The 26,155-nt window shown below is 58.5% G+C and overlaps 1 protein-coding gene and 1 non-coding gene across 5 annotated transcripts in view; both read left to right on the top strand.

Annotated features, from left to right (window-relative positions):
* Positions 1 to 25,346, top strand: part of LOC100483794 (dipeptidyl peptidase 9) — a 38,993-nt gene extending 13,647 nt beyond the window's left edge. Inside the window, exons 6-22 of one of the 4 annotated variants that reach the window (XM_034657554.1) lie at positions 50 to 223; positions 306 to 474; positions 1,223 to 1,336; positions 4,071 to 4,199; positions 5,314 to 5,375; positions 6,895 to 6,995; positions 8,233 to 8,410; positions 8,582 to 8,744; positions 11,309 to 11,388; positions 14,191 to 14,343; positions 14,818 to 14,953; positions 16,624 to 16,769; positions 17,703 to 17,849; positions 19,416 to 19,568; positions 20,321 to 20,463; positions 22,181 to 22,292; positions 24,919 to 25,346. In XM_034657554.1, coding sequence (XP_034513445.1) covers positions 50 to 223; positions 306 to 474; positions 1,223 to 1,336; positions 4,071 to 4,199; positions 5,314 to 5,375; positions 6,895 to 6,995; positions 8,233 to 8,410; positions 8,582 to 8,744; positions 11,309 to 11,388; positions 14,191 to 14,343; positions 14,818 to 14,953; positions 16,624 to 16,769; positions 17,703 to 17,849; positions 19,416 to 19,568; positions 20,321 to 20,463; positions 22,181 to 22,292; positions 24,919 to 25,011 — 2,253 coding nt within the window. In that variant the 3' untranslated portion in view covers positions 25,012 to 25,346. Of the gene's footprint in view, positions 1 to 49; positions 224 to 305; positions 475 to 1,222; positions 1,337 to 4,070; positions 4,200 to 5,313; positions 5,376 to 6,894; positions 6,996 to 8,232; positions 8,411 to 8,581; positions 8,745 to 11,308; positions 11,389 to 11,904; positions 14,166 to 14,190; positions 14,344 to 14,817; positions 14,954 to 16,623; positions 16,770 to 17,702; positions 17,850 to 19,415; positions 19,569 to 19,686; positions 19,822 to 20,320; positions 20,464 to 22,180; positions 22,293 to 24,918 lie in introns of those variants that run through there. The other 3 variants (XM_034657555.1, XM_034657557.1, XM_034657558.1) reach the window with 3 other exon arrangements.
* LOC117802100 lies at positions 10,587 to 10,692 on the top strand. Its single transcript, XR_004625157.1, has one exon. It is a non-coding gene; the product is annotated as a U6 spliceosomal RNA (small nuclear RNA).
* Positions 25,347 to 26,155: the final 809 nt, after the last annotated feature.

Here is a 26,155-nt window from a genome sequence, read left to right as displayed (position 1 = left end):
GGCTCCCTGGCTGCACTGCTGACGCGGCACCGTCCCTGTGTGTCCCTAGGCCACACCCCACCACGGGGTCTACTCTCGGGAGGAGGAGCTCCTTCGGGAGCGGAAGCGCTTGGGGGTCTTTGGCATCACCTCCTACGACTTCCACAGCGAGAGCGGCCTCTTCCTCTTCCAGGCCAGCAACAGCCTCTTCCACTGTCGGGACGGGGGCAAGAACGGCTTCATGGTGAGCCCTGGTCACTGGCCGGGGTTGGGGTGGGGGGCTGGGTGGCCTCCTGTCCCCCTGAGCCAGGCCTCTGTGTCCCCAGGTGTCCCCCATGAAGCCCCTGGAAATCAAGACCCAGTGCACTGGGCCCCGGATGGACCCCAAGATCTGCCCTGCCGACCCCACCTTCTTCTCCTTCATCAACAGCAATGACCTGTGGGTGGCCAACATTGAGACAGGCGAGGAGCGGCGGCTGACCTTCTGCCACAGAGGTGAGGCCAGGGAGGGGGCCGCGGTCCTGGCCCAGGGGCTGGGGGTGGAGACCTGCGGCACCCGTGTGGATAGCCGTCATGGCCACTGGCACAGCTCCTGGAGTGGCCCCCATTCCTGGTGCATTACCCCTGAGCCCCAAGCAGCTTTTTGGACCCTGCTGGCACGGTTCGCCCTCCCGTGTGGTCCTACCATGGCTCGCACTGGCCCCATAGGAAGCCCAGCTGCCTGGCTCGTGGTTTCCTCTGCGGGAGTCGGCCACGGTGCCCTGTCTCCCCCACCAGGCACTCGTTCTGCCTCTCTGCTCATGCGAGCCCTCCCGCCTCTGCCCTCCTGTTTGACTCCTGTCAGGCTCGGACCTCACATGCTCTCTGGGTTTTCCCTCACCCCCTGCTCCCCAGAAGTGACCTCATCCTCCGGCATATGTGTGTGGAGCTCTGCCCCGGCCGTGGCCTGTGGTCACGTGGCCCTCACCCTGCCCCAGAGCCCCTGCGTCCTCTCTCTAAACCAAAGCTGCTCAGCCCAGGCAGCTTGGACGCTGGCCACGTCCGGAGACGTTGTTAGCTGTCACAGCTGGTTGAGGATGCTTCTGGCATCGAGTGGGCGGGGGCCAGGGATGCAGGTCAACCCCTCAGTGTGCCCGACGCCCTCACCCATAGGATGTTCCGGCCTCGAGTGTCCGCAGTGCTCGGGGGCAAAGGCCTGCTCTGCACTGTGCTCCTCACCCCACTCGGCTCCCTCTCCGTCCAGGCTCACCCAGCGTCCTCGATGACCCCAGGTCTGCAGGCGTGGCCACCTTCGTCATCCAGGAAGAATTTGACCGCTTCACTGGCTACTGGTGGTGCCCTGCGGCCTCCTGGGAGGGTAGGCCTTTGCGTTTATAAAAGCACTTTCGCGCGCGGTCCTTTTATTCCAGTCTACCTGCTTTTCTGCTCTTCGCTCTTTTCACTTAAAACAGACCTCGGCATCCTTGCTGTCAATACTCGTGTCCCGAGCCATTCAGGCTGCTGTTACCGGACCCCAGAGCCCCGAGAGGCTGACCACCTTGGGATAGGATTTGACGTTTGAATTTGGGGGCAGGAACCTTCAGTGCATTGCGGTCCGCACACAGGGCACTCTGGTGAGAGTAGCTGTCCCTGGGGCGTGGATGGACCACAGCTGGTTTAAATTAGTTCCACGCGGACGGACACTTCGGTTGTTTCCAGATTTTGTTTTTGGTTTTGCTTTGTGTCGTAAACAATGCCGCAATGAACATCTTTCTATATATATCCTGACCTTCTTGGAGTTCTCAGTGGTTCTTAACCAGGGACAGTTCTGCTCACAGGAGACACTGGGTGACGTCTGGAAACATTTGTCGTTGTCACGCCTGGGGGTACAGGTATTGAGTAGCGGAGCCAGAGCTGCTGCTCAGTGTCCGACAGTGGCCAGGCCGGCCCAGCCCACAAAGAATGATCTGGCCCTAAATGTCAGCAGCGCCGAGGATCAGAAGCCCTGCCATTGAGAAGGTTCCAGCTGTGAGAGAGCTGAGCTGAAGCTGCACACGGCTTCGGTCTCGATGGGGTTTGCCAGCAGCTTCTGTAGGAAGCCGGTCTTGGGTTCTTCTGTACCTCCTTCTCTGCCCACGTACCGTGGGGCTGTCTCGTCCCTTCTGGTACTCAGTCAAGCAGGATCCGTCTTCTAAGGGTGGGGGACTTGTTTCTGGGATATGTGCCGGTAGCGTCAGACCCTCTTGTACTGCTAATTGATTTCTCCGTGGCCTTCGAGCCTCGGGGAGCTTCAGGGGGGCGCACAGCCGTGACAGCTGCGCTTCCTGGGCGCTGGACCCCGGCCTGCGCCGTCAGAGCCCTGTCTGCCGCGCACTGCTGCCTCGAGTTCAGCTCACCTCGTCCTTATATTGACTGAAAGGGAAGTCTTTACGGTCCTAACCGTCAGCAGAAGCGAGACATTAAATGCTGTGCTGGAAAGCAGCTGGCAGCACACACTGACGTTGGCTCCCGGGAAAAGGAGGGGTTGCCCGCATCAGAGAGGCACCTGAGGCGTGCGGATACTGCTGGGAGCCGGCCGGGCTCGCCGGTTACGGGGCAGGCCGCCGCGCCCTCTCCTTCCACCTGGCCCAGGGTCATCATGCGCCCCTGTAGTCTGTGCCTCTGGAACTAGGGCCCTGGGTCAGGTCATTCAGCCCGTGGCTCCCTGCAGACGTGAAGCGTGGGACCGCTTTATCCTGGTCCGTAAAACAGGGTCAATGGCCAAGAGCAGGATGTCTCTCCCTCAGTGCTCTGGTCATGGGCCGGATCCTTCTCTGCTGGGAGCCGTCTGGGGCGGTGGGGGCTGTTGAGCGCGTCCCTGACCTCTGCTTGATGTGTTACTCGAGTTCTGACTACCACACAGAATGGCACCTGGTTGAGATCGGCTGGCCTAGATGTTCTCACAGGTCCTTTCTCTGCTATGCCAGCGTGGCTGAAAAACCCCTTTAAGGAAGGACCCCGAATGCCACAGCCACCCCCCCCAATGTGGCCCTCTCCCAGACCCCATGGCCATGGTCACCTCCTGTGCTGTCCTGCATGGAGGAACAGGGCTTTTCTTAGACCACGGCAACCCAAGAGTGCCCACGTTTGAGGCCCAAGAATCCTCCATGTGGAATGGACGGACACAGAAGTCCTAGGCACTGGTTTTGCGCGGCCAGTCTCAAACCACATGGCCTCAGGCCAGCCCCTCAGCCCCTCTGGTGCTCTACTGGGCAGGGCTGGGCCGCTGGTCCTGGAGGCATCCCTGGTCCATCCGTGGGGAGTCATAGGTTAAGAGTACAGGAAACTGCAGAGACAGGGACCCTTTTCAGAAGCCTCGGAAGGAATGGCCCCGGGCTCCTTCCCCATGACGTCCGCCAGCCCCGCATTCCAGACTAAACTGTCACCACCCGGTGATTCATACACTTCTCATAATGGTTTTTACCCTCAGCCTTGTTGAGCCGTCCCCCACGTGTTCCTCTGTGTGGGCCGCCAGAACAAAGCTCCACACGGATGGGGTGGCTCAACAGCAGGCATTTACTGTGCTGGTCCTAGAGGCGGGGAGTTTGAGGTCAGGGCGCCGGTTCCGCCCAAGGGCGCTCTCCTTTATGGGCACGACCTTGGCGTGCACACAGCTGTCTTCTCCCTGCGTCCTCACATGCTCGTCCCTTTGCGTCTGTGTCCTCGTCTCTTGTCATAAGGTCACCAGTCACATTGGATCGGGGCCACTCTAATGACCTCATCTTAATTCTCTAAAGCCCTCTCCCCAAATCCAGCCCCATTCTGAGGTTCTGGGGGCTCCCAGCACAGGAATTTAGTGAGGATGTAACACCCCGTAGGGCCACCTCCCATGCCATTCTGTGCTGGGACTAGCTCCGTTCTTATTCCCATTGTCAGGGTAAGGAAACGGGCCCCAGGGTGAGATGTGACAGGGTTGCGGTCCAGTAAGTAGCAGAGCTGGGGGTTCTAGCCCTGAGGCTCATGCTCTCGGGGCCCTGCCATGGTAGAGCGGAGTGCCCTGAGCATGCAGGAGAGGGATTGGCTGGGAGCAGGGACGCATAGCACCCCCAGCAGCTTCCCTTGCCCCCTCCCAGGTTCAGAAGGCTGCAAGACGCTCCGGATCCTGTATGAGGAAGTCGATGAGTCTGAGGTGGAGATCATCCACGTGCCCTCTCCTGCGCTAGAAGAAAGGAAGACAGACTCCTACCGGTACCCCAGGACAGGTGAGGGCACAGGGCAGCAGTCTGGGCCTCACAGAGGAGGCATGCACCAGCTGGGATACCCCACAGGACCCAGAGAAGCCCACTGGGCTCGAGAACAATAGCAGGACCAGGGCCACGATGGGTGGTACCCACTCTCTGCCGCAGGGCCCAGGAGACGGTGGGGGGCAGGCAGGGGTGAGGGGGTACAGGCCCCATCCAAGGGCATGTCAGACACTTGTCACGTTGTGAGAACACAGACTCAAGTTTGCCCCGTTTCTCAAGAGAGCAGAAATCCAGATTTCTCCAGGAAACAGCCTGCTTCTTAAACATTCTTTGAATTATTTAAAAATACTTAGTGATTTGCACACAGTACACACGTGGGCCAGATTCAGCTTGGTTTTGACGTCCTTGGAAGCATGTGGTAAGCACCTGTTACATGCTGTACATGATTGAGCCTTCCAGTGACATCTCCAACCCCTGGTGTAAGTGGGAAACGCCAGCTTCCCTCCCACCCCCTCTCACCGTGGGACCGACGGGAGAGCTGACACTCAGATGCGACCTGCCCAGGTGCTGCAGCTGTGCATGCCAGAGTTGGGATTGACCGCAGAAATAGCTGGCACCTGACCCCAGCCCACTTCTGGAAAGTGCCATTTGGTCATCCCAACCAATCAGCCACCTGCCTCCCGACAGCTCAGGACCCGGCTGAGTCATGTGGGACAGGTCGCAAAAGCGACCTTGATGGTTCTATTGTGGGTGTGTCCTGTCTCTACCACCAGCTTTCAAGCTCTCTGAGGCAGGGAGGCGTGTTCCTTATGTTTGTGTCCCTGCACAACCTGTCTTCCCCTCCCCGGCACAGGGTCGTGTTCTTAAATGGTAAAGATGGTTATCACAGCACTGTCGGGAGCAAGGTCCAGGTCCAAAGTCAGAAAGGCCTGCCTGAGGGACTTTGTGCCTGGACCAGAGGGGTGACAACGCACCCATGGAGAGACCTTTGGACACCTGGTCCCTTCCTCCCCCTCCCTCCCACACTGGCTTTGTCCCTTCCTGGGGCATCGCCCCATACTCCACCCCAAACACCTGGTCTGAGCCCTTGTGGGCGACACCTGCCGGACTCACCTTCCTCTCATTTCTGCAGGCAGCAAGAATCCCAAGATCGCCTTGAAGCTGGCCGAGTTTCAGACTGATAGTCAGGGCAAGGTGAGAGTGGCCAGGGTGCCCAGGAGAAGCTTTCTGGATGGAGGAGAGGAGGGGCTGGGGAGGTGCTGAAAACAGCGGACAGTTGGGCAGCATCAGCAGTCCACTTGCCCCCTTTCCAAGGGCAGGTGCTCTCCTTGGCCAACTGAATCCGACAAGGCATTGCCTCAGTAGCCTCATCACTCTGAGCCTCAGTCTCAAAATGAGCAGTGACCCCGGCCTCCCCTGCCTCTGCGTGAGGAGGCGGTGCTGAGGAGCACCTGTGAGCAGAAGGTCCCATAAAGGTTTCCAGAACAGAGAGCACCGTCGGGTAGTCATCTGGGGGACTCGACCTCCGACCTGGCCATTCCCCCTCCCCAGCATTTGGGCAGACCCTCACATATAATTCCATCGGAACTGTCAGTGCTCCAGACACTTCTCTCTGTCACCTGGGGTCAGGACAACTGTCCTGTCTCTCTGACAAGTCTCTTGTCACCTGGGGAGCTCAGGACCCCATAGCCAGGGCGAAAGAGGCTATGCCCGAGACGGATGCCAGGCCTCGGAAGGGAAACACCCACACGCCAGAGGTTCGAGCGCTCAGACAAGCTGAGGACGCTGTTGCGCATTTTTGTCAGAATGACTTTTTGTGTGAGGTTTCAAAAAAAAAAAGCATAAGATACACTATTTTCATGATTTGGGGGTTAGGTCTTGGTTTTGGAATGATGAGGCCCTAACCAAACCCCTCCTCCACGCTTTACCCGAAGGTTTTGGCAGGTTGTACACGCACCTGACATTAGGTGGCTTTGCTGAGCCCCTCCCAGCTCTTTCAAGTGGTGCCTGGGCCGTCAGACAAGCAGGGTCCTGAGGTGGGCGAGGGTAGCGCCAGCTGGGGACCAGGCGGGGGGAAGGGGCATGCGGAGGCCCTGCCTGCCTTTCTCCCGTCGGCCCTCTGGAGGCCATGCCCCCCCCGCCCCCGCCGAGCCTCCAGGAAGCTGCAGTGGCTGCAAATCGGATTGCCCAGGGCCACCCGGCTCTACAGTGACAGTCCAGACTCTGGTCTGGTTCCAGCCCACAGGCCGTCATAACCAAGTGCCACATCCTGGGGCCTTAAACAACAGAAGTGTATCATCTCCCAGCTCTGGAGGCTGAAAGTCTGATAGGAAGGTGTGGGCAGGGCTGGCTCCTTCCAAGGCCATGAAGGAGTCTGTTCCCGGCCCCCCTTCTTGCCTTGTAGATGGCACTTTGTCTCCTTGCCTTGTCGATGGCACTCCCTGCACTTTGTCACAAGGCACCTCTGCCTGTGTGGCCCCAGAGGTCACACTTCTCCCTTATGAAAGGGGGACCACCCCTTTGTTTGGATTGGGGCCACCCTATTCCAGTCCACCTTAACTGATGACACCGGCAGCCACCCTGTTTCCGAATCCGGCCCCGTTCGGAGGCACCAGGCCACGTGGGGACACCGTGTCCGCTCCGGAGGCACCCATCTCCTCCTGGGCAGCGTGTGTTCAGGCTGGAGTGTGACCCGAGTCTGCTTTCCCTTTAGATCGTGGTGACGCAGGAGAAGGAGCTGGTGCAGCCCTTCAGCGCGCTCTTCCCCAAGGTGGAGTACATCGCCAGGGCCGGGTGGACCCGGGACGGCAAGTAGTGAGTGTCGCCGGCAGGACGCAGAGGGCTCTCCTTGTCACGTGGTAACCCTCCTGCCACGGCGAGGACANCCTGCCACGGCGAGGACAGACCTCTCCAAACGGGTCCCCAGACTGCTGCCCACAGGCCGGATGCAGCCTGACGCCCGTGTTCGTTCGGCACACGAGCCGAGAACACCTTTTTGTGTTTCCAATGATCAGGGTTAAGCAAAAAAATCTAAAGAACGAGAGTATTTCATCACACGTGAAAGTGATACCAACTCCACATTTCAGTGCCCATAAAACCTGATTTATGGCCACACTCCTCTGTGTACAGATGGTCTGTTGCGGCTTTCACGCTACGTCGGCGGGACTGGCAGTTGCCAGAGAAACCGCCGGGCCCACAAAGCGGAGCTGTTCACCTGCTGGCCCTTTGATAGACAGAGTGCTCCGCACGCACGTCCCAGGCACAGCCTGGACGGAGGCTCCGCGCGGCACCGTGGCGGCCCTCGCTGGTTTGAGCTCTGGGGTCTCTTCGTGCCAAGATCCAGCTTTCCCACCTACAGTACTGACAGGTCTCCCTTTCAGACACGTCCACTTACAGTTGGAAAAGATACAGAAAACGTTTCTTTTTTTTCTTCAGTTTTTTAAAATTTCTGTTTCAAAGCAGTTGTTTTGAGGATAGAACGTCATGACAAAGTAGCTCCCGAACAGGATTTTTCCCTTTTTTAAGTCATCTCTACACTAGCGTGGGGCTCGAACTCATGACCCTGAGACCAGGTGTCACACTTTCCACCGCCGACTGAGCCGGCCAGGCGCCTCCACCAATCAACGGGATTGTTTTTTTAAGTTGATGTTTGCTTCCATCCCAAGTCCTTAAGGATTCATGTTGTTCAACAGAATAAACAATTTATATCCCCCCAAAATAAAGAAAGAACATTGTTCGTTCAGAACAAAACAGCAAGTAAAGAATCGTGTATGTTGCAGAAATTGCAAACATTTTTGAAATGCTCTAAAGCCTAATGACACGAGATGTTTCCAGAATAGGCAGGTTATAGAGTTCTGTCACCCCTCTGGGCTCCCCTGAGGGCATGTGCTGGCCAGGAAACCTTTGTGTGCTGCGGGCTTACTTGGTTAAGTGTTGGCAAAGGCAGAATGGTTCTGGTCCCACGTAAGTTTGGGGAGGGAGGTGTCTGTCACCCGGCTTCCCCCCGCTGGGCTCTGAGGCCTTCGGCTTCTCTCTCCTCTTGCTCTCTCAGCGCCTGGGCTATGTTCCTGGATCGGCCCCAGCAGCGGCTCCAGCTCGTCCTGCTCCCTCCAGCCCTGTTCATCCCCACCACCGAGAATGAGGAGGAGCGGATGGCCTTCGCCAGAGCAGTGCCTGGGAACGTCCAGCCGCACGTCGTGTATGAGGAGGTCACCGATGTGTGGATCAACGTAAGGGTGGGGAGCTGCTGGGTGTGCCCCCCACCTGGGCCCCCAGATCCCCAGCAGGGCGGGGCCAGGAAAGGTGGGAGTCCCCAGGGGGCTGGGTTTATCCTCCACATGAGTCCAGCCACCTGCCAAAGCCCCACCTTCTGATGCCTCTTCTCTCTTCTTCCCGGACAGGTTCATGACATCTTCTATCCCTTCCCCCAGTCAGAGGGAGAGGATGAGCTCTGCTTCATCCGTGCCAACGAGTGCAAGACTGGCTTCTGCCACTTGTACAAAGTCACCGCCATCTTAAAGCCCAGTGGCTACGACTGGAGTGAGCCTCTCAGCCCTGGGGAAGGTGAGCAAAGCCTGACTAACACCACCGCTCACCCAGTCGGCTGTCTGTGGTTCAGTGCGCTGCTTACTCACTGGCCCCGCCCTGTGACCAGTCCCTTGAGGGAGGGGCAGGATGAGGAAAAAGCTAGCCTTTCCCAAACACCCTTCAGGGCCTGGCCGGGGTTCTTAGAGCCAACCGTTCATTCAATCAGTGGTATCTGTGTAGTACCGACTGTGCACCAGGCCCGTCTCACACCAGGGGTTGGCACACCATGGCCACAGATCAAATCCGGCCCACCACCTATTTTTGTAAATAAAGTTTTATTGGCACAGGGTCACGCTCATTCATTTACAGAGTGTCTGTGGCTGATGTCATGCCACGATGACAGAGTTGAGTAGTGTGACAGTAGCGTGACATGTATCTTGCAAAGCCGAAAATATTGGCTATCTGGCCCTTTATAGGAAAAGTGGCCAACCCCTGCTCTAGGTGCCAGGGGTATAATTGTAAAAAGAGAAAGAAAAATCCCTGCTCTTACGGAACTCTCTAGTGGAAGAGATGGGCAATAATCCAAAAACAAACAAGTAATGTGCATGGTGGCTAGAGAGTGAGCAGCCTTCTTTCTAGCATGGGAGGTCAGGGGACATCTTGGATAACATGTTGTGAAGCAGAGACCTGGAACAGGTGGCAGAGGCAACCCCACACATCATTCCAAGTTGAGGGCACAGCCTGTGCCAAGGTGCTGGGGACAATAGCTGCCTGGCGTGTTGGAAGAGCAGCGAGGAAGCCCTGTGGCTCGAGCAGAGTGAGGGGGAGAGACAGAGGAGGGGAGGGCAGAGAGAGGATGGGGCAGGTCGTGTGGGGCATTGGGGGCTTGGGCTTTTACCATTGATCTTATATCAGTTTAAAGCTATTCCTAGGGTTGCAGTGTGGAATTCAGCCTGAGGGGCAAGGAAAGGTGACAGGGATGGGTCAAGGTGTCTGGGGGAGCCAAGCCGGGGGTCAGGAACAGACAAAGCCACAAGCTGATTGGGGTCGAGTAAGATGGGGACAGAGGAGTGACTGCTGTCTTGGGGTGTTATCACTGCTGTCACCTGGGGTGTAACGCAGTCAGCACAGGCTGGATAGGCCATCTCTAAGGAGAGTTTTCTGTGGCTGTCTGGTGTTGTGCCTTCCTGTTTGTCTGTCTGTCTGACTTCACCACCACCACCTAATCTCACCTTGGGAGACCTCACTTGGCGCATTGCGCATCCTCATTCCAGCCTCTGGTGGTCGCTGGGTGGAGCTCGCAGCAGGTGCCCCTCAGGGCCCTCCAGCCTCTGTGGTAGACACACCAGGTTTCCCATCCATGCTGCATGGGCCCACCTGCACTCCCAGCTCACACTTACCGTCATGTGTCTGAGGCCTCGTAGGCGGCAGCTGGACGGCCGAAAAGGCGAGACCTTGGTCACTTTGGACCAAAAGGCATGAGTTCCTTAAAGGCGCCATCAGTGGGGCTGGGGAAAAAGGAGGAGGGTCAGGAGCCTGGAGGACCAGCAAGAAGTGGGGACGGCACTGGCAGGAGCGGTGTGTCCAGGCCATGCGAGGTGTCCTTCACAGCAGAGGACTCGAGAGAGAGAGGGCCGAGCGGGCGTGGGTGGCAGCCCCTCCACTGAGAAGTGCGCGCTTGCACCCGGAAGGCTGAGGGGACGTGGCCGCAAGGGGGGAGTGTGTGTCCAGCCGGCCTCTGGGCGCACCGGCTCCTCCCACGGGCAGGAGAACGGAGCAGAAGCAGGGCTCTTCACGCTGGCCGCATGCGGTTGTGCTCCCCCACCCTGCTCCTTCTGTAGGCGCGACCGAGAACGGCAGCGGTAAGGGTTCGGATGAGTGCTCTTCTCAGCAGCACACACACTAGGACTGGAACGATGCGGAGAAGGTTAGCGTGGCCTCTGTCAAGGATGACGTGCAAAGTCGCGAAGCATTCCGTGTTTAAAAAAAAAAATCTGAATGAGCAACCAGTCGGCCGTGTCCAGCCTCCGTGGGAGTGAGGGACACAGGAGGCGCCTCCCTCCCAGATCCAGCTGTGCCCAGAACGGAACACTCGCAGACTGTCTCAGTAAATTTGTAATACGTGCCAGTAGGCATCCCGTAGTTATTTACCTGGCGGAAATTCAAAAGTGAGATCTGCCCCCCAAAAAACCTGAAAAATCTGTCGTAAGGACTCAGCCAAGGCTTTGCTCAGCCAATGCATTCTAACCAGATCTGGTTCTCTAGAATCCGAAAACATGCTGAGAGGTCACAGGGCGCGAGCCCGGAAGTTGACAGTTTGGCCTCTGCAGCGTTCTAAGATTGGTGCTTCCAGTACAAACGCCACTGTCTGGTTTTCCCTGGGAGTTGCTGGAACGTGCGCACAGCCCCCGTGGCCAGTGTGGTGTGTCCCTGCTCCGTCCCGTGTCTGAGGCTCAGCCAGCTCGCTCTCATCTCCCACCTGGCCCGGCTTGCATGGAGCTCTGTGACAAGTTCACTCAGGTGGAATTGGCCTCAGGGCCTTTAAGTCCCCTTCACGGCTGCCTGGGGCCCCCTTCACCTCTTCCTTTCCTTACTTCCAGATGAATTTAAATGCCCCATCAAGGAGGAGATCGCGCTGACTAGCGGTGAATGGGAGGTTTTGGCAAGGCACGGCTCCAAGGTACCAGAATCTCTTTGCAACCCTCCCCACCCGCCCTGCACGCACGCTTATGCGCACACATGTGCCCAGATACTTGCGTACGCTCGCTGAAGCTTCCCTGCAGACCCCATGTGCCCGTGGCTTTTCTCTTCCCTCCTGGCTGCGCCTGCCTCCTGCTCTGCTCCACTCAGCTCCATCCACTGCTTCAGCGTGCCCAGGGCCACAGGGCTCTCGTTCTGGCCAGCTGCAGACAACCCCAGTCTGGGATGGGGGCGCTGCTCTGTGCACCTGTTGCATTCTGTGAGCCTTCTCCTGCTCCATGAAACCGTCTCTCCCTGGGAGAGCAGTTTATGGGACACTTGGCCTACCATGGGATTGTCCTGCAGCTTCCAAGCAGGGCCTGCCCTGACGTCTGTCCCTGGGAGGTTTGGGGACAAAGATGCAGCTGCAGAGACAAGTGGTGTACCTTCCACTCACCCAGATGCACCATCATAAAAATGTGGCAAGACTTGCCTCTGACCAAAGCTTCTTCACCAGGGTCCGGTTCTACAAAGTTCCAAATTTTATGGAGAGAGCTCTTAATCAGACTTCCTGGATCCCTACCTCAAACCAGCATAAATGTCTCCTGGACCAAAAACAGACATTAGAGATGTTAGCACGTGTGCGTGCATCACAGAGCTGTTCATGCAGTGGGAAATAGTGGTCAAAACACACTTGAGTGAGCCCACGAGGAGTGACCTTGGTAGGTCCAGTTGGCACAGATACGAATGTTGATAGCGTAACCAGCCTGACGGAATGCCTTGTCACTGACTTGGAAAGATGTTCCTGTGAGTTGTTGGAACAGAAGCAAGGTGTAAGATTTTACATTCACCTCCTGTTTGTGAGGCCAGTCAGAGGGTCGGGTACTAAAAGGTTAAAGTTTGCCTCTTCGTTTGCTCTGCTGTGGTTGATTCTTGCTAAGAGGTGCCCCTGGGCTCCCAGCCTAGCCCTGCCCCTCAATAGCTGGGTGCTCACGCTCCTGTTCCCCATCTGTAAAACGCGACCGTCAGGGAGCTCTGATCTGCTCCTCTCTACGGCAGGGTCTCTTCCCCTCAGCACTGCCCATATCAGGGCGCCCTGGGCACTGTGGGGCATCAGCAGCCTCCTCAGCCCCACCCACCCCAGGTGTGACAACCACAGATGTCCCCAGGGGGGCGAGGGGGCAGGACCGCCCTGATGAGGACTCTGCTAAGTCACCCGGAGCCCCCAGCATAGCGTCTGGAGTACCTGCCAGCCAGAATTCTCCCTTTTCTCCACCGCTGTGGGCCTTGTGGCGCTTGCACGCCTGGGTTTTTACCCAGATGTTAAAAAGCTACAGCAACATTTTATTTCATTTTATTTTTATTTTTATTCTTAACTGAAATCTCATTGACAGCGCAGCAGCACGTTAAAAGTTACGAAGGAAAAGACTGACCTCTCACATCCCCTCTGGAGGCTGTATGTGCCTTTTTTGGGGACCCCGGGGGTCCAGGAGCCTGGGGGGGCGGCTCCTTCCGTGTGTGCATCTTCTCACGTGGTCCTGGTGACAAGACTAGCAAGGGACTGCTTGTGGCTGGGGGTTTTCCAGCGACATTCTCTGTTTCTAGAAAACCTGCATTTATTTTAAAAGAATGGCAACAAAGGATACATCACACTGAACCGTTCTAAGTAACCCCACATTAGGGATCCCCTCACTCCTCACCCCACCGGGCTCCTGAAGCCTCATCCCCTCGGAAGTGGCCGACTGCACGAAAAGCCCAGCAGAGCATTTCTGTGCGCACATCGGTATAGGACTTTGGGGTTTTTGTTTTGTTCTCTAAAGATTGATTTATTTACTTAAGTCATTTCTGCACCCAGCATGGGGCTCGAACCCACAACCCCAAGATCAAGAGTTGCGTGCTCCTCCAGCTGAGCCAGCAGGCACCCCTCCTCGGGACATTATTTTAGGGGATTTGGAGGGGCTGGTTTTGTTTTTTTTTTTTTAAATATGGCTTTATGTGGCCGCAGAGAAGTGTGCCCTCATTTTGAAACCGATCTTTTTGGACATTCAAGCCATCGCCTTTTTTTAAATATTAAGAACACAGCGTGTTTGTCCTACTTGAAGTCAGCCCTCGAGCGAAGCCCTCAGGAGCAGTTCCCTGGAGCTTAATGCTGCATCAGAGAACACGCTTTCTTTAAGTGTTTTACCTCCACGTTGCCATTTTGGCCCCAGACAGTGGCTCTTCTGACCCCCCAGAGCAGGGTTCCTTCCTGTTCTTCCTGAGGTCTCATCACCTAAACATCACACGGGTCTGATGGGGTTCACCCAGGAAGCAGGTGCCGCCTCTTAGCCCTGAGGACCTGGGTCAGAGGGGTGGGCTGACCCCTTGGGGACCAGGGCTGGGGGCTGATGGGCCCTTGGGCACAGGCCAGCCCCTCCCTCAGCCTCTGTCCCGGGCACTGTGCCCTCTGCTCCGCACTCACAGCTCTGGGCATGCCCAGAAGGGGCTGTCTGGGGTTGGCGTTCTGATTTCAAGTCCTACTAGGGGACATGCGGTGAGCTCAGCTAGATCAGACCCCCCACCAGGTCTGAGAGGCGCTTCTCTCCCAGCTAGCTCTCCTCCAGCTGGCGGGCTAAAGCCAGCCGGGGAGGGAACAAATGTCCTGGCCACAGAACTCTGGGCGTTCCCTGTGGGGGTGAGGAGAAGGGCCTAGGTCCCTCTGCTGGACGTCAGCGCCGTCCCCCAGCCACCATGGGAGCAAAGGCATGGGAAGTCGAAGGCCCGGCCTGGGGCTGCTTCACGAGGAGCCCCTGTGCCCCCACAGATCTGGGTCAATGAGGCGACGAAGTTGGTGTACTTCCAAGGTACGAAGGACACGCCCCTGGAGCACCATCTCTATGTGGTCAGCTACGAGTCGGCGGGCGAGATCGTGCGCCTCACCACACCCGGCTTCTCCCACAGCTGCTCCATGAGCCAGGTGGGCACTCCCTCGATGGGCCTGATGGCACCATTCTGGCACCCACTCTTAGCCTGTCAGAATGTTCTAGAATGTCAGGCAGTGAACGTGCCCAGGCTTACTTCAGTCCAGGGCAGGCATTTGGTAGCAGCCTGTGGGCCGTAGAACCAGCAACTTGAGCAGGCTGTGGCATCAGAAGGATCTGGGTATGACCCTGGGTCGGTCAGTCCACTGGGGTGGGGGCGGGGGCGGGAGCGGGTCCCTGGCTAGGGGACAGATTCCTCTTGGCCTCGGTTTGCTGATCTGAGAAATGGGGGTGACGGTAATAGCATCTACCTCAGGTGAGTGGAAGAGTGTTGAAGTTTAAACAAGTGACCACACGGGGCAAAGACAGTGAGTGGGTTGGCGGGTGATGGGGGCAGAGGGACCCAAAGCAGACTGGGAGGTCGGGAAGCACACGCGTCATGCGTGCTCAGCGCCCCGTCCTGCCTGCAGAACTTCGACATGTTCATCAGCCACTACAGCAGCGTGGGCACCCCACCGTGCGTTCACGTCTATAAGCTGAGCGGCCCCGACGACGACCCTCTGCACAAGCAGCCCCACTTCTGGGCCAGCATGATGGAGGCGGCCAGTGAGTAGCCCACACCCCGGGACCTTGACCGAGCCTCCCCCCCACCAATCCCCGGGAGCCTCGGCTTGCCTACCTGTAAAATGGGATGCGGCCCTGTTAAATAACACCGGTGAGAGGGGGCTGTTCTGGCAGCTTCGAGGCAGCAGTGGTCCAAGGGCCCCGAGAGCTCATCACTGAGCATTATCAGTGGCCCCACCTGTCCTATGGGCCCTGCCACCTGGGCCAGTCTCTAATTTCTGCGCAGCGGTTAAGAGCAACATGGCACAGAGCACAGATGCTGTTTGTGACCAGTTGCCAGACACGGGGAGTCCCTGTGTGGGGTGTCCTCATCCTTGGGCGGCTGTCTCCAAGGGCATCTGCCCAGGGCACTGATCTTGATCCCTTTTTTTGTGGAAGGAGCTGGGGGGTCGGGCATGAGCGCGGTCTCAGGGAACAGGAGGTAACTTGCTAGTTTGCCCAGGAGCCTGAAGGGTAGCCAGGACTCTGCTTGGGTGATCCCAGATGGCATTGGTGGCTGCAGAATCGTAGGCAAGTCAGTCAGTCTCCCTCAGATGTGTCCTTCTGTATGAAACAGTCCCACGGCAGGCACTCCATAGGATGACAGCCGAACAGTCCGGACAGCACCTAGCACACGGGAATCACGCACTAAAAAGGACGCCCTTCCCAGACCCCAGATTTGCCACTTGGCTAGATTTCCAGAACATTCTAGGAAATAAGAATCCCTGGCATTTGTGGGGTGTTTTGTGGGCTGGAAAGCATCTTGTTACATCATCACCCTCTGGGACCCAGTAGAAGTCTCCAGGCAGTAGCTCACTCAGTCTGTGACTCTCCCCACATCACCGCAGGACCTGACAGCAGGAACCCTGGGTCCAGTGTTGCAGATGAAACTGAGGGAAGGGTGGGTCTTACGACTTACCAAGACATCCAGCCCAGCAAGGGGGACAGCAGTGAGAAGTCCCAGGTCCTGGTGCCCAGCCCCGGGCTTGCAGGCAGGCGGACTGAGGCACCCTGTCTGGAAATTCCCAGTCTTGCCAGGTTTGTAGCCCACCTCCATGAAAAGTGGGCAGACACAGCCTACGCGCCAAGCCTGACCACTCCCGGTCATTAGGGATTGTCTACGGCCACACTGGGACCGCAAGAGTCAAGCCATGTAGTTAAGACACAGAGATAAAAGTACTCACCATCTGACCCTTTACAGAAAGCATCTGCTGACTCCCAACCTCCGTGACAATTGGCTTATTTTCTTTTTAAATTGACTTCCTCTATTTATCTAAACAAACTTTCAAGGTAATCTTAAAGAAAGGTGTTTGCCTCATTGTCGTGATTGGAAAACCAGTGTCGCTTGGCAGAAATAAAGGTGAAAATCAGTGAGAAGCAGACAATGGCACTGGCCGTTACTCAAATCCCAGAGGTGTGGCCACCCCCATAGGAGATCAGATCAGCAAGTGTCGGGGGGCTGCCGGGACCGCAGCCTGCCACACACATGCTCGTGGGACCAGAGTCCTCTGCTGCCCTTGGGTTCTGATTTAAGCTCCCAGGAAGCGTAGAAGACGGGATGCCTCCCGTCCAGCCTCCACAGCCGAGGGCCGGGCAGTGGAACACGGGTTTCAGCCGGATGTGCTTCCCTGGCACGCTCCAGCCCGAAAGCCACAGCCGCTCTGTCTCTGCAGGCTGCCCCCCGGATTACGTGCCCCCGGAAATCTTCCATTTCCACACGCGGTCAGACGTGCGGCTCTATGGTATGATCTACAAGCCCCACGCTGTGCAGCCAGGGAAGAAACACCCCACTGTCCTCTTTGTGTATGGAGGCCCCCAGGTAGGTGCCATTCCTGTGCCCCACACCCCCTTCCTTCATGCCAGGACGTGGGTGCCAGCCAGGCCAGAAGAAGGGTTCGTGCAAGGGGGCCCCAACCCTTCTGACCATACAGGGTTCTTGGGGGCCCTTGCTTCCCTGCCTCTGGGTCCTGTACACCCCACCCTCTCCAACAACTGCCTTCACCTTTCACCTGCTGATGCTCCCTTGTCCCTCTGGGAAACCCTCCTAACCCCCAGGTGTCTGTCTGGCCCACCTGCCCAGCAGTGACCCACTGCCACCCCTGGTCACCTACTTGGGGACAGAGGTGGCCATGAGCCCTGGGCCGAGTTCTCTAAGAAGGGGACAAGATGGGTCCAGGCAGGCAGATTGGCATTTGGGTCCATCTAAGATGGCAGCTTTTCACCTGGGGATATTCTGTCCCCCAGGGAACACTTGGTGATGTCCAGGGACATCTGTAGTCATCACAGCTATGGTGGGAGCCTGGGACAGTCAACACCCTGCAGTATCTGACATGCCTCCCCCCCCAGCGGAGACTGATAAGGCTCCAAACATCAGTAGTGGCAAAGTGAAGAACTGGTTTAAATCAAGTTACTCTGAGAACACCACCAGTTTTCAGAGAAAACTGCAGGTAGAAAGGAGACAGAATGTGGCTGAAAAAATCAGGGAGTAATTCCAGGGAAGGGCCGCGGCAGAGGCCCTGGCTGAGGAGGGAGCCCGCCCTAAGCACAGCCTGGTGCAGAGTGGGCCCCTGCCTGACCTTCTACTCCCCTGTGGCTAGACCCCTTCCAGGATCATCCACAGCCTTCACAGTAAAGTGCAGGAGCTTTGATGAGGCTGTAAGACCGCCAGCCCTGTCCCTCCCTGGTATCTCACACTGGATTCCTCACCACTCACCCTAAAGCTCCGTGTCCCCTCCTTGCTCTCCCCTCACAGGTGCAGCTGGTGAATAACTCCTTCAAAGGAATCAAGTATTTGCGGCTCAACACGCTGGCGTCCCTGGGCTACGCCGTGGTCGTGATCGATGGCAGGGGCTCATGTCAGCGAGGGCTCCGGTTCGAAGGGGCCCTGAAAAACCAAATGGTAACATCTCTTCACAGTTTCTCTGGGTCTTTTCTGTGTGGTGGGGGGAGCCCTGGGCTTGGGGGCAGCTCTGGAACACCTCCCCAAGGGCCGTCCTGGCCAGGATGCCGGGCATAAATAGGGCAGCCTTTTGGAACCGAAGGGAGTGTCCACTTTGATGCTCTGCTCTGAGCCACAACCCATGGGGAGACAGGTATCCACACGTCCCACCTGGTGCCTGAGACCCCGATGAGTGAAACATTTCAGTATAGGCCCCGTCAGCAGGAAGTCCCAATGGCTGGAACAGACAGGGACTGGTGGTTGTAGAAGTGGTGGTGGTGGTGGTGGTGAGCATGGAGGTGATGGTGATGATGGGAATGATGGTGGTGGCGGTGGTGAGCATGGAGGTGATGGTGATGATGGGAATGATGGTGGTGGCGGTGGTGAGCATGGAGGTGATGGTGATGATGGGAATGATGGTGGTGGCGGTGGTGAGCATGGAGGTGATGGTGATGATGGGAATGATGGTGGTGGCGGTGGTGAGCATGGAGGTGATGGTGATGATGGGAATGATGGTGGTGGCGGTGGTGAGCATGGAGGTGATGGTGATGATGGGAATGATGGTGGTGGCGGTGGTGAGCATGGAGGTGATGGTGATGATGGGAATGATGGTGGTGGCGGTGGTGAGCATGGAGGTGATGGTGATGATGGGAATGATGGTGGTGGCGGTGGTGAGCATGGAGGTGATGGTGATGATGGGAATGATGGTGGTGGCGGTGGTGAGCATGGAGGTGATGGTGATGATGGGAATGATGGTGGTGGCGGTGGTGAGCATGGAGGTGATGGTGATGATGGGAATGATGGTGGTGGCGGTGGTGAGCATGGAGGTGATGGTGATGATGGGAATGATGGTGGTGGCGGTGGTGAGCATGGAGGTGGTGGTGATGGTGGTGGTGGTGATGGAGGGCGATGGTGATGGTGGTGGTGAGCATGGAGACGATGGTGATGGTGGTGATGGAGGAGGGCGATGGTGGTGACGGTGGTGAGCATGGAGACGGTGGTGGTGATGGTGATGGAGGGCGATGGTGGTGGTGGTGGTGAGCATGGAGACGATGGTGGTGGTGGTGGAGGGCGATGGTGGTGGCGGTGGTGAGCATGGAGACGGTGGTGGAGGGCAGTGATAGTGGTGAGGATGGCGGTGGTGGTGATGAGGATGATGAAGGTGATGACACCCGCTGTTCATCAAGCCTTAGCATGTGCCAGGCCTCTGAGTGCAGGACACTGACTACCTTGTTTCCCCCTCTCGCCCACTCTAAAGTGGTCCTGTTCATGCTGATGTCCTATTTTAGGGATGGGGAAACAGGTCCAGAAGAGGGGATGTGGCTTTCTCCGGGTCAGCCAGGAGGTGGCAGGGCGGGTTTGGTGCCAGGCCTGTCTGACCACCACCCCCAAGAGCAGGTTGGAACAGGGTCTGGAGAGAGGGGTAGCTTCCAGAGAGCTGCTTCTGGTCCACGAGGGACGGAGGTGGGACAGCGGGGTGCACACACGGAAGGAGGCCTCTGAGAGGTGCCTGGCCTCGTTCCTCAGGGCCAGGTGGAGATCGAGGACCAGGTGGAGGGCTTGCAGTTTGTGGCCGAGAAGTACGGCTTCATCGACCTGAGCCGAGTTGCCATCCACGGGTGGTCTTATGGAGGCTTCCTCTCTCTCATGGGGCTGATCCATAAGCCCCAAGTGTTCAAGGTGGGTCCCACCCCGTCCCCGCCCCTGTTTGCGGGCACCCGCCTGTGCCCCTCAGAGCCCGCCCCCCCGGAGAGGCATCTCGGCAGGGGCCTTGCCACGTGGCTGTTTCTCCCCGCAGCAGCCCCATGGGGCCGAGCCCCCCTCCTCATTGCCCGCCACTGCTGACCCCAGGATGGCATCCGGCTGCACAAAACCCCGCCAGCAGCTCTCTGTGGGAGGCTGAGCCTGGGACCCCGGCCTCGGATGGGCAGAGGTGGGGCATGGTGTGAAGAGCGTCGGGGGAGGGGCCCCCAGGCCGGCGGCACTGTCAGGGCACCGCGGGGCGGCGATGAGGAGGAGGAGGCAGGAAGGCAATGGGACCAGGGAGGGGCCGATCCCGGCCTGAACGCACTCGTTCAGCTCACCCGCCCTCCCTCAACAACGCACGATCCATGGGGGACACACGGTCTGAGGGCCCCTCCCCTGCCAGCCCCCGTGTGCATGCCCGCTCCTCACGTCTTTCGGGGGAGGCCCCGGGACAGCCGGCAGGCAAGCCAGGGCTCCTGAGATCTGACCGTGTGTCTCTCTCTCCTCTTCTCTCCTCTCCTCTCCCCTCCCCTCCTCTCCCCTCCTCTCCCCTCCTCTCCCCTCCTCTCCCCCCCCCTCCCCTACTCTCCTCTCCCCTTCTCTCCTCTCCTCTTCTCTCCTTCTGCTTCTCCCTCTCTGTCTCTGTCTGTCTCCCTGACCCCTGCTTTGTCCACTGTGGCCCTCAGGTGGCCATCGCGGGTGCCCCAGTCACGGTCTGGATGGCCTACGACACAGGGTACACTGAGCGCTACATGGATGTCCCGGAGAACAACCAGCTCGGCTACGAGGCGGGTTCTGTAGCTCTGCACGTGGAGAAGCTCCCCAATGAGTAAGGCCCCCACCCACCCCAGCCTTCTGGGTCGTCGAGGCCCCCATTTCTCTCCCGCCACCCTCCCTGGCCTGTCTGCGAGGCTGGGCGTCCCCGGCACCTCCCGCATGGGCGACTCCCTCTCTGCAGCCACCTTGCACCCCCTTGGGGCCTTCCCTTCTCACTGCTCCTCACAGAAGCAGGCCGGCACCCAGGGTGCTCTTGGAGGGAGGAGGCCTCGGCCCTGCCCTCAGGATGATGGAAGGAAGGCTCTAGAGTCACGCTGCTTTGCACACGCAAGCCTCCCTCCCTCCCTCCCTCCCTCCCCAAGCACCTGTCCAGCTGTGGGGCCATCAGTTGGTCTTGAACCTCATCAGCCTCTGTTTTGTGGGATTTGACATGCAGTGGTCGGGTCTCAGGTCCGCATGGTTGTGACATCCGGGGCTGTGGGACCAGCTTAGACGTACCCCCTGGGCCCACGCCTTTCCTGCTGGGCTCTCAATGCAGGCTGGCCCCGCCTGGGCCCCTCTCCTGGCGAGGCTGCTCTCCGTGGTCTGGAGTGAGGCGGGGGGGCCCCGGGGGNTGCGTTTTTTTTTGGGGGCTCCCTGGGGATGCCTGGGGACAGCCACGCTCGAAACCCATTGCTCTGGGCCTGTGCCGTCCGGTTCGGGAGCCAGGAGCCATATGTAGCCCCTCAGTTTCAGTTCATGTTGAGCCGCTGACAGAATAACCCCATCGAGACAGAGGCAGACTGTGTGGTGGTTATCAGGGGCTGGGGGAGACTGCTAATGTCAGGGGGCTCTGCTGGAACTGCATAGACATGGCGGTCCACAACACTGTGAATCCACCAGAAGCCCCTGAATCATTCAGTTTAAAATGAGGATTTTTTTTTTCTTTAGGTTATGTGAATTTCACCTCAACAAATTTTTTTTTTTTTTAAGATTTTTATTTATTTATTTGACAGAGATAGAGACAGCCAGCGAGAAAGGGAACACAGCAGGGGGAGTGGGAGAGGAAGAAGCAGGCTCATAGCAGAGGAGCCTGATGTGGGGCTCGATCCCAGAACGCCGGGATCACGCCCTGAGCCGAAGGCAGACGCTTAACCGCTGTGCCACCCAGGCGCCCCCACCTCAACAAATTATTTTTAAAAAACGAACTTTTAGGGGTGCCTGGGTGGTTCAGTAGGTGAAGTGTCTGACTCTTGATTTCAGGTCAGGTCATGATTCTCAGGGTCATGAGATTGAGCCCCGCGTGGGGCTCCGCACTGAGCATAGAGCCTGCTCAAGACTCTCTCCCTTTCCCTCTGCCCCTCCCCCTCCTTGCCGGCGTGTGCACTCTCTCTCTTGAAAAAACACCTAATTTTTAAAATCTACAATTCCTCAGCCACTCTTCCCACATTTTAAGTGTTCAGTAGCCACATGTGGTGGTGATGCTGACGACTGCATTGGGTGGGGCAGGTCCAGAACATTCCATCATCCCACAGGGCCATGGGGCAGCACTTCTCTAGAAGCTTCCCTGGAGCTCAGGGCGTACCACGCACAGTGCGCCCACACGCCGCTCCCCTCCTTGCCTGCAAGGAAGTGAGGGAGGCTCCAGACCTGCTTGTGGCAACCCCGGCTTTCAGGCTTTCGGTTCCGCCGCTGCGGGCTGCTGAGCTGCTGCTCGGTCCTGGCTGCCGCTGGGGCTGGGCGGGAGCAGAGGGTCCCACCTCAGACCCTCACCCAACCTTGTCTTCCAGGCCCAATCGCCTGCTCATCCTGCACGGCTTCCTGGATGAGAATGTGCACTTTTTCCACACAAACTTCCTCGTCTCCCAGCTGATCCGAGCCGGAAAACCTTACCAGCTCCAGGTGGGTGGCGCTTCCCCAGGAGCCCGCAGGGTGGGCGGGTGGAGTCATCTGCCGCCGCACTGGCCCCCAAGGCAGGGCTCCCCCCACCAGCTGCGTCCACCCCTCCCCAGCCCGCCCCCCCCCCGGTCCCCACATCCAGTCAGCAATCATGTACTGATCACTGGTAGTGCCCTCAAGGCCGGGCACACTGAGGCGACAGGCCAGCACCCCCACCCCAGCTCAGCCTGGTGGAAGGAGGTCAGTGTTAGGGAAATTATCATGCCCACACCATTTTACTTTAAATCAAGAAATTTGCCTGGAAGGAAAGGTGCAGGGCGCTGGCAGCATCTCAGGGTGACTGGGATCAGAGAAGAGTTCCCTAGGAGGTGACATTTAAGGATGCTGGAGAGTAGGGGGGGTACCCAGCTCAGCCCAGGTGTGGGAGGCTGGGGGTTAGACACCAGGCACAGGAAAGTGTCGGAGACAGCAGCCTGGGACAGGAGACCAGAGTGGATGGAGTAAGCGGGAAGGGAGTTGGGGGCCAAGGTGTGGTGATGGGCGGGGCCCCGGCGTTGGGCAAGGGGCGTGGCTTCTGCCATGAGGGGGCGGTCTTGTCAGTGAGAAGTGGGGCCTTGGTGATGAGCCAGGCTTCGAAGAGGGGCAGGGGTTGGAGGTGAGGGATGGGCGTTGGCGGCGAAGGGCAGGGCTTCAGCGGCGGGGGCGTGGCTGGGGTGAGGGGCGGGGCCTCGGCAGGATTTCCTTCAACGAGTGAGGTGTCTGGGCCCGCCTCCCTTGAGATCTCCTCTAGACAGGGGCCTACGGGGGCCAGTGGGATGTGAGCCATAGTCAATCGTCCTAGCAAGAAGGGGGCCGGCTAAGCGAGAGAGGCTAGAGGGGCAGATTTTATCACGTGCTGCCACCCTCAAGTGTTTCTGCCTCGCAGAAGTCTGCACTCACTCTGTCCTCAGGGGGGCGCCATGTTGCCATTCAACAGGTGGAGAGACTGAGGGTCGCAGGGCAGGAGGGACAGGCCTCAGGAACCGTGGCTGCGCACGCCTTTCCAGACAAGGCAGGAGGGAGACCCCCAGCCGCACATGCTCCTCCCAAATAGGCAGAGGCAGCTGCAGATCAGCGTGAGGCGGGGCAGGATGGAACCTCACACCTCCGTGAAATCCTGCTCCCAGTGGCCTTAGGCAGTAGGTCCATTAACTTCAGGCCTTTCCTCTTCCTCTGTGAAATGGGCAGGATAACTCCTGCCTGCCAGGGAGGCTTCGAGGGCCAAATGGCTTCTCTTGGGAGAGCGTTTAGCCCACAGGGTGGGCCGGGAGTCCTGTGCCCCTGCCTCCCTACGAGAAGTTGGAGGTGAGATGAGACACTGCTTTGGGGGTGGGAGCAGGGCAGCATGTGAGGGAGTGGGGCGGACCCCACCTTTTGTTTCAGGCACCCTGGAACAGATGGACTGGGAGGCTGGTGGTCCCAGGTCCTCCTTGTTCACACATCACACTTGTTGTAGAGGAGAATGTAACCAGGCAGCCAGACCCAGGGTGGTGTGAAAGATCTGTCCCAGGCAGTGCTGGTGCCCAAAGTGGGTAGGAGTGAGGTCTGGGGGGCTGCAGGGCAGCAGGACCCAGGAGTTGGGGTCTTGATGCCAGACTGGCAAGTCCTTGCAGAGTTCTGAGGGGGGACAGTCTGATAAGACTTGTGCTTCATCCAGGGATGGATGAAAGAAGGCAAGGGAGGAGGAGGAGAGACCTCTGGGCATTTGGATGTATTCCAGAGTAGTGAACTGGGGCAGTGGCCATGTCCCTTGCTGGCAGGGAGAGGTGAGGAATGGGCCCCCTGGCCCTGGTATCAGCCGGCTCCACCCAGCTTGAGACTAGAGTTGGGTACTTTGGGAGAGTGTGGAGCAGGTTTCAAGCCTGTTCCACGAGCCCCCAGGATCTGAGACCTGCTAGGGTGCCAGAACCCTCGTTTCATGGTCAGAGGCAAGACCTAAGCTCCTGTGACAGTCACGCAAGGGCCTGGACATCAGCTCAGCCAGGTCTCAGGGACTGGGTGATTCCTTGGGTGTGGCCTTTGGCACGGACAAGTCACTGCTCCTGTCTGGGGATAACGCCCCCTCTGAGCCTGGGGTGGGAGGCCTGTCATGGGAGCCATGGCATGTGCAGTCCTAACGTGGCCTTTTGATCAAATGCAAGTGCCTCCAGTGAACTGTACCACACATCCCGAAGATGTGATGAGCCGCCCCTTCCCCTGAGGTGCGTTCATTGCACCTCCCCAGGTTTGGGGGACAGCTTCTAGCTTGGGGACAGAGAGGCAGTCTCTCGAATGTGCCATTCTGAATGTGCATGTGCTCTGTGTTTGAGAGACTAGTTTGGCCAGACCCCGAAAAGACCTGGAGAGGTCCAGATTCTTCATCTGGTTTTGGAGGCGGGTGGCTGCGGTCAGGAAGAGTGTCACTTGCCCAGAGTGCACAGCAAGCGGGTCAGGGGCAGAGGGGGTTTGGAACCCAGGTCCATCAGTCCAGGGTGCCTGCTCCCCCCAGGAGGCGCCCTGAGCTGGGGGGGGAGGGGCAGGATGCCGGCCGGCGATTCCCTGGGGGCAGGGTCCCTCTGTGTCACCAGCCCTGCCTTCTCTGTCCACCCAGATCTACCCCAACGAGAGACACAGTATCCGCTGCCCCGAGTCCGGCGAGCACTATGAAGTCACGCTGCTGCACTTTCTACAGGAATACCTCTGAGCCCCCGCCGCGGGGGGGCCTGCACATTCAGAGCACAAGTGGCTTCGCCGCCCCCGCCGCCACTGGGGGAGCAGGCGGGAGGGCCCGAGTGGCCCCCGCAGACCCCGGCGCGGCGCCTCCTCCCACCGCCCCCGCTGGACAGACCACCCCCGACCCCCGAGCCTCCGGCTTCGCTGCCCCCACGCCTTTTCTCGTTTTTGTAATGCTCCTGGGTTTTTTGCCTGCTGCTTCTCGGTTGCCAGGACGGAGATATGAGGCCCACATCCAAGAGGCACTTCCTCAAGCCATCCCCTCCCCTCACGTTGTCCGGGAGCAGGAGCCTCCGCTCGCTGGCGGGGGGGNCCCGAGCCTCCGGCTTCGCTGCCCCCACGCCTTTTCTCGTTTTTGTAATGCTCCTGGGTTTTTTGCCTGCTGCTGGAAGCATGCGTTTGCCTTTCCTTCCAGACCCGCCCGCTTCAGAGTGTGTTTTTTTAGGGGGCGTTTTTGATGATTATTTAAGAGACAAAGCTAAGGGTGCCTAAACCTAGAATGGGGTCCGCCGCGGGGCCGCGGAGTTCCACCCAGCCAGCACCCGGGGCGTGGGCGCGGGGGGGGGCTTCTTCCGAGCCCGCGGGGCCGTGGTGCGCCGCGGGCCGCGAGCCTCCCGCCCTCCCCGGAGCTCTCAGGCCAGCTCTGAAGCGCGCGTGCGGCCCCGCTCTCCGCCCGGCAGACCCGGGGCTCCCGCCTTGCGAGTGGACCCTTCCCCGCCTCAGGGTTACCCTTACTCCTTCCTCTTCCTCCCTGCCAAGCGTTCTGCCGGCGGCGGGCAAAAAGAAAAACAAAGAAGCAAAAACAAAACAAGAAAACACCCCACCAGAAACGAACCACCTCTACATATTATGGAAAAAAAATATTTTTGTCGATTCTTATTCTTTTATAATTATGAGCGTAAGAAGTGGACTCAGTAAACGATTCCGGATGGAAGCGCAGCCGCCTGCCTGAGGTTCCTTCCAAGCCTGGGGCTGGGGCTGGGGGCTCCTCCGACCGGGCGGGGTCCTGAGAGGCGTCCGGGCTGGGAGATGCCCCGCCCCTCACCAGACGGGCCCCAGGGAGGACCCGCCCGGGTCCTGATGCAGCCAGGATGCCCAGACCACAGGCTTCCTCG

This window comes from Ailuropoda melanoleuca, chromosome 4, assembly GCF_002007445.2.
Source record: "Ailuropoda melanoleuca isolate Jingjing chromosome 4, ASM200744v2, whole genome shotgun sequence".
NCBI classification, from domain to species: Eukaryota; Metazoa; Chordata; class Mammalia; order Carnivora; family Ursidae; genus Ailuropoda; species Ailuropoda melanoleuca.
The sequence above is the reverse complement of the archived record's forward strand: the minus strand, read 5'-3'. Positions and strand labels throughout refer to the sequence as shown.